We start from the raw sequence: 12,132 nt of genomic DNA on the forward strand, positions 1-12,132 counted from the left end.
AAGTTTCCAGGGGCTGAAATTTTACGGGGAAATTTTACACTGGATGAATATACCAGAATTTTTATACAAGAATTTTTTGACTTACTTTCTCTTTCCGGCTCAAATTCACTCGTAGAGATGAATTAAGCAGTTATATTTATTTTCGAATGATTTGAAAAATATTAGAAATGAAATAAAAAAAAAACATTTTTTGGACTGAAAAGTAAGAAGCGATGTTAAAACTTAAAACGAACAAAAATTATTCCATATATGAAAGGGGCTGTCCCCTCCTCAACACCTCACTTTTCACGGGGCTAGTCACCCTCCTTTCACTTTTGAAGTTTAAAAAGGACATTATTACTCCTGATTCCTAATTGAATGTAAACCATCCAAAGTTTATTCGAGATACGACCAACCTTTCCCGATTAACCTTAAATGTTTTTAGAAATAATGGGTAACTACTTCAGCTTATAGTCCTTGCCTCGAGGGTTGTGAAAGGGCGGGGGGGGGGGGGTGGTCATCCGCTAGACCTTTCAAATATACTTAAAAAATGGTTATCTTAGAATTTCGATTGGGTGTGTTGGGAAAATAATTGGTGTGGAGGGAGGGTTGGCTGCCCACAATTAATTTTGACTATTAAAGAGGCAGTATAATTTCTGATTTCCAATCCAATGACCCATCTCAGAAGTTTATATGACCACAATTTCTTTTATATGCCCCCCGGTAATAAGTTATAGCCGTTGCCGTGAGGGCTTTGAGGCATTCTTGTCTTCAAAGACATAATTACTGGGCCTTTCAACTACGACTATCTTTAAAATGGCTATCGGAAAATTTTGATTGGATGTATTTGAGGAGATGATGAGTGTGGTTAGAGCTGGTTCCCCTCCAATCGATTTTGAATATTAAAAAGGGCACTTTAACTTGTAATTTCCAATCGAATAAGCGTTTCGAAAGTAGAAACTTTCAAAGTTTCTACAATAACTCTTTTTATACCAAGTACTCTGGTCTAAAAAAAAAAACAAAATAAAAATAAATAACGCATCGTGCACGAAGATCTTATCAGAGAAAAAGAAAGGGTAACTTTTTCTTTGTTTTTTTTTAAGTAGTCATTTTTCATATCTGCTAAATATATTATCTGTTCTATATATGGTTTATTTAATAGATTTATTTTAACTGCAATAACTCTGATCACATAAATCAGTTAACAGGCTTGCACTTTTTGTTGCACTTTTGTGCGACAAAAGCCCAGCTTGTCGCACTATTTCGGTGGAAAAAATACATCAGCTTTTTTCAACACTTCGAAAATGTCCTCTATTGGAAACCCTGTACAGTGTGTTATTTAAATGCTAACTGCAAGGAATTGATCCAAATTAAAACAGTAAAATGCAACATTTCTATCATTGCTACCGATTTTTGAAGATAACCCTTGTTAAACTACCTTTTTGAGGGGATTTTCTGGAATGCACACTGGTTATTATAGGCCTACATGAAGAATCCTCTTGTGAATGGAAAGACTAACCCATAATAACAAAAGAGTAGGGCCTAGTAGGCTATCATTCAGTTCTCTATTGACCATTTGTTGGCCGAAGTCAAGAGTAAGGGCTATTGAGAAGGAAACACGTTAAAAAACAACAATTCTTAATTTATAATATGCAGAATAATTGTAGTGAACACATTTTGACTGCTATACTAGCTAAGCCTACACTAACTTTTGTGATAAAATTATTGATGACAGAATTTTTAATACCTTAGGAAGTAGTTAAGCTAGGAGTGAAGTTTTCAGGAATGGATCTAGGACCTCAATAATGCCCTGGGTAGGTGTTTTAAATCTCCTATATCTACCTCTTCCCTATTTCTAAGGTTTAAAAAATTGGATAGAAGGATCTGTCTTCTAGAATTGGCTTGAGTCTGCTTTTCTTTGTCTCTAGGTCTTAAAAACAAATTGCCAGTGGTTTTTATCCAAAGTCCTATTGGGACTTCTTTTTTAAGTTTAATAGCCTACACATTTTTTTTCAGTCTTTAAGAGCTTACAAATTATGATTAATAGAAATTGCATAGCTCAAATACCTTTTTTAAGTTTAAGGTGAAATTCTAGTTAATTGACTTCTTGCAGTCTTGGAAATGGCTTAGGTTAGGAAAATGAAGCTTTCAGGGATGGGTCTGCAGACTAAATTATGTCCTGGGAAGTTATTTTAAAGTACCCACCTCCACTCCTTCTCCCTCTAGAGGGCCCTGAAATGTGCCTACATGACAGGTCTATTACCTATTGAAATTTTGACAAAACAATATTTTGCCTTAATTTTCAGTTACCAGTTGCTTTTTCTCTGCCTTTAGTTCTGAAAATGCAATTCCTGTTATTTGAGTAGGATTTGGAGCCATACAAGTGTTGTTTTTTTTTATAATTTAGGAAATGTATTTGCATATCTTTAAAAACTTATAAAATGGAATTGAGCAAAGTAATGAAACTGAAAACAATTTTGTTGTACTTCAATTAAGCAGAAGATCTATTTTGCAAGGTTTCACTTTAATAACACAAATATTTTTAAAGGTCAAGGCCCTCTAGAGGGAGAAGGAGTAGAGGTAGTTGCTTCAAAATACCTTCTCAGGACATGCTTTAGCCTGTAGACCCATCCCTGGAAGTTTCATTTTCCCAACCTAACCCCTTTCCAAGATAGCAAGAAGTCACTAAAATAGAATTTTACCATAATTTCATCCGTATATTTATTTGTGATAGTTTCACTGCAAAGTTTATCCAAGCTGATTAAGGGTCAGGGCCCATAAGAGAAGGAGATAGTAAAGATAACTACTTCAGAAGATTGACCCTGGGTATCATTTAGAGTCTGGATTTACTCACAGAAGATTATTTCATCTAATATACAAGACCATTTACAAGAGTACAAGAGACTAGCTTTTAATGTCCTTGGTTAGACTAGTGTCCTATGGTGCAATTGCCAGCATTTTTTTTATAAACCAAAGTTTGCTCCCCAAAATAGGGTAGGTTAAGCTGATATTAATCATAGCTAGTAAAATGTTTTGACCTAACAAAGATAAATAGAACTTTCATTTATTATCCAGTCTGCACCCCTGGTGTCTCATCATGTAGACTAAGTCTAGGATTGTCAGAAGTTCTGGCTCTGTGTTAAACATTAGAAGATATGCATAGTTGTCTTGTGACCAAAGTAGACATATGTATTTTTTTTCTGTCTGATCAAGGCACTTTATTTAGGAGAAGTTGTTGTAGAAACTTTGAAAGGAGCTCATTCAATTGAAAGTCCTAATGGCATTTTAAGAGTCAAAAGTAATAAGAGGACAACCAGAGGCAGGTTTCATTAATTATTCAGCCCCCCATCTCCCTGGTGTCTTATCATATAGACTAGGCCTCAGATTCTTAGAAGTTCTGGCCCTGAGTTAGATATTAGAAGATAGGCATTAGCCATTTTTTGAGTTAGGGTAATATATCATATGTAGCACAAAAGTACTGCCCAAGTAAGAAACAAAGTGGGCCCTATGTATTATGTATTTATTTTTATTTTATTACTTTTTTTCTGACCAAGGCACTTTGTTTAGAAAGAGTTGTAGTGAAACTTTGAATAGAGCTGATTGATTAAAATTGAAAGTTCTAATGCCCTTTTTAAGAGTCAAAAGTTATAGAAAGGCAACCAGCCCCCCCCCCATGCCTATCATTTCCCCAAACATATCCAATACAATAAAACAGCAAGATGTTCTACAGGAGGATGCAGTCCACCTTATCTTGCTGTAAATGTGATTTGGGGTAATTTAAGGTAATAAATTTTTTCAGATATCCATTTGATCAGCATAGTTTAAAGGTCCAGTAATTATGTTTTTGGAGATATCAAATTTCAACAGCCCCTAGGGCAAGGGCTATATATTATGTTAGTTGCCCATTGTTAATATAATGGTGATGCTATAAAATTTAGAGAGGTCTCATTTGGTTGGAAATTGGGAGTACTAGTGTTCTTTTTAAGAGTCTAAAGTGATTGGAAGGCAAACAGAGCCACCCCACATCCATCATTTCTCTAAATACATCCAATCAAATTTCTGAGGAAACCATTTTGTTCAGCACAGCTGAAAGGTCCAGTAATAATTTCTTTTGGGATGTCACAACTCCCCCCCCCATAGACACACACAAGCCTCAGAGCATTGGCTGTAAGCTATGCTAATTGCCCATTGCTAATATATGAGATTTTTATAGAAGGAATGTTCATATAAACTTCAGATAGGGCTTATTTGATTAGAAATTCGAATTTCTAGTCCCTTTTTAAGAGTCAAAAGTGATTGAAGGGCAAATAGTCCCCCATGCCCTCTTTTTACAAACAAATCTCATCAAAGTTTTGAGATTTTCATTTTGTTCAAAATAGTATGAAGATCAGATTAAAATTGCTCTAGGGTTGAGACAAACCCCAGAAACTGGGGGCAAGGGTTATAAATTATACCCTGGGGTCACATAAAGCTTTGTGGAAGGGGTGGCTGTATAAGCTTTGGAGGAGGCTCATTTGATTGTAAATTAAAAGTTCTAGTTCTCTTTTTAAGGATCAAAAGTGATTAGAGGGCAACTAGTGTCCCACACCCTCTTTTCCACAAATGTATTTGATTGAAAATTTTGCGGTATCCATTTTGTTAACAGTAGACCAAAGATCATATAACAATTGTTCCACAGCTCAAAAAAAAAACCCAGAGCTCATGGGCAAGGATTGTAAATTATGTCCCAGGAGTATATAACTTTTTATGGAAGGTATGGTATAAGATTTTAGGGAGGCTCATTTGATTGGGAATTGAAAGTTCTAGTTCTCTTTTTAAGAGTCAAAAGTAGTCAGAGGGCAACTAGTCCCCCAACGCCCTATTTTCCACAAATACATCTGATCAAAATTGTGATATAGCGATTTTGTTCAAAATAGTCTAAAGATCATATAACAATGCCTCCAAGGTTGAAATAATCCCTCAGAGCCTGCTAGGGTTGTAAGTAATGCCCTGGGGCATATAAGGTTTTTCTTTAGTTTTCAAGTTTTAGTGATCTTTTTAAGAGCCAAAAGTAATTTGAGGGCAACCAGCCCTCCCTGCATGCTTGCAAATTTTCCTAAACACATCCAAAGAGTATCTTGAGACAGTTGTTTTATTCAGCATAGTTGAAAAGCCCAATTACGTCTTTGGGGATGTCAAGCCCCCCCACAAATCTCAGGACAAGGGCTGGAAGCTAGGTCACTCGTCCATTGTTTGCATATAGTGTATATTGTTGAGAAGGCAGGAATGTTTGACCTTCACTGTTATAAAAGATGAAGTTCATTCAGGTAAGCCTTCTAGAATATGTTGAACTAAATCAAAACATGTTACATGTATATTAGGGTGGAGCTTATTTTAAAAATTTTGGAAATATTATTTTCTTACCCCACTAAGTTGTTCCATATCATCTGAAAACATTGTAGAAAAAGTTTGAGCCATTTATAATAATGTTTAGGGGTAGCTCAAGTACCTCAAAGATTAAGAAAAAAAGTAAAAAAGAAGGAAAAAGTAAAAAAGAAGGATTTCGAGCAACTTGTATTTTGCTTAAAAACACATAAACAAAATTGTTTAGTTCCTATTTATGGTTGACCGGATAGAGTCTGTTTCCTGCTATCGGGATAAGCTCTGCAGTGTTCATTGACAACTTGCAGCAGAACCAGACATAATTTAGCCGGCAATTCAAAATTTCCATCCTTCAGAGATGAACGTGTTCAGACTTGTTTGCTTTTGACTGGTTGCGCTTACTAGAGTCTCGGACACCAAGACTCAGTCTGGTGTAGTTTTTTGCTCGAGGCGATATTGTATCAGTTCTGTTTTGTTATCAGTGTTTTTTTTTTACAATAATAAGCTAATTGTGTATTAACTTGTCTCAAGACAGTAGATTTCTATAACGGTAATGACTACTACTAATGACTACGTTGATTGACGAATTTGAATGTAACTGAGCCTATTCTTTTGTTGGAGAAGCAATGAGTTGAACAATTTTTGCTCTTTTTTCTAAAAAAAATTCACCCTACCTAAGTTCATGATTATAAATTCTGTTTTCTTTTTATTTCAGAACCAATTGAGACTGAAAATGTTAGCAAATGCAACTAGATCTCGAACGGAGTTATATCTCATTGGTAGCTCTGTGTCTGAATTAAGAGGTAGCAAGCTGCCTTCATTGCGAATGGCTCTTGGGTTCTTCCTTCATCTCCACCTTGAACTGAATGAGACCATTAGGCACTCGTCGGCTGCTGCTGTAACCGAACTAGCAAAGTTTTGGCGGAAAGCTCGAATTCCAATGAGAGATCATCAAAACTGTCAAACCAAGCTTGAGCAGGCATTTGAAGAATGGCGTCTCCTCAAGAAGAACAAAGCACGAAAGTCATCAACTCAACAGGCGAGAGAGGCGGCCTTCGTATCTAGGCTTGAGGATCTTTTTGACATCGCTCACGCCGATGTCCTGAACACGATGTCAATACAAGAAGACAAAGATTTCTTGTTAGCCCAGCGAGAAAAAGGGAGACGGGGGTCAATGGTTGGCGTAGATGAAACACTAGCTTGCAAGGAGAAAAGGGTGTCTGAGAGAGAGCAGCAAACACTTAAAAGACGACAGCAAACAGAGAACATACAACAGATAGAGGCTTCCACAGCCGAACTTACCACATCTGGTTCAGAGATCAGCGCAGCAGAAGACGTTGACAGTGAGGGGGCTGTTGGAGGAAGCAGAACTCAAAAAAGAAAGAGGGGCCGAAAAGCTGTAGTTACACCTGAACTAGCAGCAGCTCTTGATTGTACTAAAGTATCAGACCGCAAGGCTGTTTTTGTCATAGCAGAAACTGCCAAAAGCTTAGGAATGACTATTGACCAACTAGCTCTAAATAGAGATTCAGTTCGCCGACTCAGAGCAAAACATCGAATTCACAGTTCTGCAAGCATCAGAGCCAAGTTTCAGAGTGATGTTCCCCTCGTTGTCCACTGGGACGGCAAACTGATCCCCGACCTCATTGGAAAAGAGAAGGTTGATCGTCTGCCTGTTTTGGTTTCCGGAAAAGAAGTTTTACAGCTACTCACAGTAGCCAAGCTTCCATCCGGAACAGGCGAGGCTCAGGCTTCTGCTGTCTTCGGAGCTATTGAAGACTGGGGCATACCCGGCAACATCCGAGCCATGTGTTTCGATACTACAAGCTCAAACACTGGCAGGATCTCTGGTGCTTGTGTTCTGTTGGAGCAGAAGCTAGGTAAGGAACTCTTGTCACTGGCTTGTAGACATCATATTATGGAGCTCGTCATTGGTGCTGCGTTTCGAGTGTGCATGGGATCGACATCTTCTCCTGAGGTTCCACTCTTCAAACGCTTCCAGGGCTATTGGAGATTCATAGATACAGATAAATATGAAACAGGAATTGCAGCTGATGATGTGGCGCGTCTAGTGGATGACATCAAACAAAGTACCATCGATTTTGCTAACAAGCACCTTGAACAGAGCCAGCCGAGGGATGATTACAAGGAATTCCTGGAACTTGTGCTCATCGTTCTTGGTGCTACTCCTGCGAGAGGAGTACGATTCATGTCACCCGGAGCGATGCACCATGCCAGATGGATGAGCAAAGTGATATACAGTTTAAAGATCTGGATGTTCAAGGCTCAGTTTAGACTGACTCTCACAGAAGAAAGAGGTTTGCATGACTTGTGTGTGTTTGCAGTACGTGTGTACCTGAAAGCCTGGATCTCTGCACCTTTAGCCTCAGGTGCTCCGTACAGTGACCTACTACTGCTGAAGTCGCTGCTCGAGTACTCGTCCATCCATTTGGCAATCTCAAAGGCCACATCAAACAAGTTTTCCGGTAACTTGTGGTATTTGTCACCCGAACTCGTTGGCTTGGCTTTCTTCGACAGTCGCGTCAGTTCGTCGACGAAGAGACTGATGGTGAGTGCCATGCAGAGTGAAGACGACCAGGAACAGGAACATACCAAGCGTATCACCATTGATCTTGATTCAGCCAAGAATAAAAACCTGGAACATTTTGTTACAGCAAAGTCAGCAAAACTTTTTCAAATGATGGATCTTCCGGATGGATTTCTCACAGTTGATCCAGACTTGTGGGAAGATAGACACGACTACAAGCTAGCGTCAGAAACTGTGAGGTCACTCAAAGTCGTCAATGACCACGCTGAGCGAGGAGTGGCACTCATTCAAGAGTACAGCGGTTTTATAACCCAAGATGAGTCGCAGCTGCAATTTCTGCTGCAAGTTGTCAATGAACACCGCAGAGTTTATCCCGACAGCAGGAAGCAGACTCTGTCAGGTCAACAATAAATAGGAACTAAACAATTTTGTTTATATTTTTTTAAAGCAAAATACAAGTTGATCGAAATCCTTCTTTTTTTTTCTTTTTTCTTAATCTTTGAGGTACTTGAGCTACCCCTAAACATTATTATAAATGGCTCAAACTTTTTCTACAATGTTTTCATGTGATATGGAACAACTTAGGGGGGTAAGAAAATAATATTTCCAAAATTTTTAATTTTTAAAATTTTTAATCGAAATCCTTCTTTTTTTTCTTTTTTCTTAATCTTTGAGGTACTTGAGCTACCCCTAAACATTATTATAAATGGCTCAAACTTTTTCTACAATGTTTTCATGTGATATGGAACAACTTAGGGGGGTAAGAAAATAATATTTCCAAAATTTTAAAAATAAGCTCCACCCTAATGTATATGAGATGTCAAAAAGGCCTAACTCAGGAATGACTGAGTATATTAATTAATTGACCAAAAAGGCAATATTTGAATGCTACTACTGCTACCATGACTACTACCAAATCTACTGCTTCTGTAGCATGTGCTACCAAGACTGAGGGTATTGAAATGAACATCTGAGGAAACGTTGAGGAGAAATTTGAGCTAGATCAAAACAAACTGTATGCATACAGACTGTCAAAAGGGCATATCAGCAATATTTTTGGAACCACTTACTGTATCAGAGGCAACATTATAGCTCTAATGTCTTATAAGTTATTTATTTCTTATTTTTTCCTCAGAGGCACTTCATATGGAAGGGGTCATCATAGAAACTTCAGAGATGGCTCATTTGATAGGAAATAAGAAGTTTTGGAGCTTTTTTTAAGAGTCAACACTGATTGTAGGGTAACTAGCCCTCCCCTCCCATCACGCCCTTTTCCTCCAAATACATCTAATAAAAACTTTGAGATAGCCATTTTATTAAAAATGGTTCAAAGATCATATAACAAAAACTCTAGGTTTGACACACCCCCTCAGGACCCCAGTGGAAGGCATTGTAAGTTATGGTCAGGGGGTATATATGGTTCATCTGGAAGGGATGCTTGTATATACTTCAAAGAGGGCTCATTTGCTTGGAAACTGACAGTTCTAGTTCACTTTTGAAGAGTCTAAAGAGATAAGAGGGCAACTAGCCACTCCACGCCCTTTCCCCCCAAACTCATCTGATAAAAATTTTGAGGTCGCCATTTTTTTAAGAATTGTTCAAACATCAAATAATAAGAACTCTAGGGTCAACAAAAAACCCCCAAGGCCCAGGGCCGGTATTGTAAGTTATGCCTTGGGGACATATATGGTTTTTGTAGAAGGGATGCTTGTATGAATTTCAGTAAGGGGTTATTTGATTGGAAATTGAAAGTTCTAGTTTACTTTTTAAGAGTCAAAAGAGATCAGAGGGTAACTAGCCCCACCCATGCCCTTTTTCCTCTTAAATACATCTGATAAAAATTTAGAGATAGCTATTTTGTTAAGAATAGCTCAAAGATCATATAACAAAAACTCCGTAGTTGACACAACCCCCAGGGCCTCGGGCAGGCAGTGTAAGTTATGCCCTGGGGGATTATATGGTTCTTATAGAAAAAATGCTTGTATAAACGTCAGATAGGGTGCAAACGTCAGAACATTGCAGGCTTATGGTTCTTTGCTACTACAGTCAGTACTAGAAGGTTGACACTAACTTTCTGTTTTCTTTTAAATTTCGACTTCATTGTTCATTCTAGTTAATATTTGTTTTGACTTTCCTTATTTCGTTCATAGTAACTCATACTCTTCTTTGGTTATACTCTTATATAAGCTAGTTTCAGTTGCTTCAAGGCCCAAATCTACTGTTTATTTTCTTGATTTTTTCTTCTGAAAGTTTTCTGTTTTACAGGCTAGCTCAAAACTTGTTTGTCTTGGTAAAAATAAATTCTTAGGGATGGATCTATGATCTAGGAAGGCACATTCAAGACCTTACTCCATCTCTTCTTCCCTTTGGAATACAGACTGACAATGCTTTAGTAGTGGCTTTTTGTTTAACTTGAATAAATATTGATGCATGCAAATGAAGCTTTCAGTATATTCATTCAGACATGTACAGTGGGAAAGGATCTATCCTAATAGTTGTCTAAATACCTCCTATATAGAAAGGAAATAGTGTGGTGAAGAATGCCTTTATCTTTTGTTATTAAGCCTTGCCAGGGAAAAATGGTGTGGCACACTTCCCCCTAAGAGCTTGCCCTGTATCTTGATAGTGTACTATTTATACTGTTTATTTCACACAGTGAAATCTTTTTTTTGTCTTATTCCTTTTGAATATCTGTTTTTTATCCTTAGAGACAATGGTTTCTGACATTCCCCCTGGACTTGCTTCAACACAGGCTTTTAATGTACTAATAGAAGATATTAAAAAGACCCTAGATGAAATGGAAGCATGTCGTCCATATTTTACGTAAGTCCTTCTGCTTACCATATTCCTGGTTATTCCCATCATAATTATAAGGTATTTACAATGTCTCTTTTATAACTCATTTTATTTGGTGTCTATTGACGAATATTTAATTGAAAGCCATAAACAGACAGAGAGAAATAAAAACTTAAAATCAAAATAATTGGAGGGGATTGCTGCTGCACCTAGCCAATTGAAAAGTGTAATAATATATAAGTCTTATTTAATTTGATAGGGGCTCCCTCTGACCTTTTGCCTCTTAAATTTTAATTTTAAATTAAAAAAATTCTATTGAATTTAAATTTTTGTCTATTAAACTTATTTCAAATTTCACTTGTATATACAGTTTTTCTTTTAATTCAATTTGCTCTACCAATCTTGCAGGTCTGTCTCTCAGTTGGTAGCCCATACCTTTCAACCTGTGACAATGATCATCTGATTTCTAAGAGATTGTTAACAAGTAACCATCCGTTTTATTGGGTCATGACTTTCACTCTGCTCAAGCAGTAAATTGGGGTCGTGGGGTTTTCAAATGACAGCTGCCTATAAAAGAAAACTAGTGGAAAAGAAAATGAAGACTTAAAATAAAGTGAATGAAAAAGGCAAATATATGGAGGCTCTATTCGCTAAATGTAAAAATTTGGTCATCCAGCTCAAGCCTACTCTTAATATCGACGCTGTCTTATGCTGGCTTGGCCATTCGAGGGGGGGGCAAGGGGTCTGATTGCTAAAGGTGGGTTTTTAAAATTTTACTGGGTATTAGTTCCAACAATGGATTATATGAATAACGACCAGAAATTAAATAAAGAAAGAAAACAAGTTTTTTCACTGAAAGTAAGGAGCAACATTAAAACTTAAAACGAATAGAAATTATTCCGTCTATGATGGGATCTGCTCCCTCCTCGATACCCTGCTCTTTGCGCTAAAGCTCGACCTTTTGTCCTAATTATTCAAGAACATCTCCTCAAAAACAAGGGGCGTTTATATAGAATCAGAAGCTTTCTTAAAAGTACTAAAATATTTTAGTGTGAAAAGAGGGACAACCTGCCTCATATATGGAATAATTTAGGTTCGTTTTAAGTTTTAACGTTGCTCCTTACTTTCAGTAGAAATAAATTTTGTTTATATTTAATTAAAAAGAGAACGATAAACATTTTTCTTTGTTCTTGTGGCCCCTTATTCTTCATCAAGTAACCATTGTGTTTAATTTATTTCAGCAAGCAGAAATTATTATGGGAGTTTTCATGGCATAATTTCCAAACAATGCTTGACTTCTTTGGGTGCATTGTCATTATCCTGCAAAATAATTTTAATATTCTTGGCTTTTGAATATGCTGACGCTGTGTGGTAAGTTTTTTTCCCCTGTAAGCCATGAGCTTGTTCAGGGTAGGTGGTCTTTGGTCTCTCTCTTTCTCTCTCTCTCT

The 12,132-nt window shown here is 37.2% G+C and overlaps 1 protein-coding gene across 1 annotated transcript in view; it reads left to right on the forward strand.

Moving 5' to 3' along the window:
- The first annotated feature begins 1,287 nt into the window (after window positions 1-1,287).
- Window positions 1,288-12,132, forward strand: part of LOC136040031 (transmembrane protein 94-like) — a 273,850-nt gene continuing 263,005 nt past the window's right edge. Inside the window, exons 1-3 of the mRNA XM_065724097.1 lie at window positions 1,288-1,357; window positions 10,597-10,711; window positions 11,926-12,055. Coding sequence (XP_065580169.1) covers window positions 10,681-10,711; window positions 11,926-12,055 — 161 coding nt within the window. The 5' untranslated portion in view covers window positions 1,288-1,357; window positions 10,597-10,680. The remainder of the gene's footprint in view (window positions 1,358-10,596; window positions 10,712-11,925; window positions 12,056-12,132) is intronic.

This window comes from Artemia franciscana, chromosome 20, assembly GCF_032884065.1.
Source record: "Artemia franciscana chromosome 20, ASM3288406v1, whole genome shotgun sequence".
Taxonomy (NCBI): domain Eukaryota; kingdom Metazoa; phylum Arthropoda; class Branchiopoda; order Anostraca; family Artemiidae; genus Artemia; species Artemia franciscana.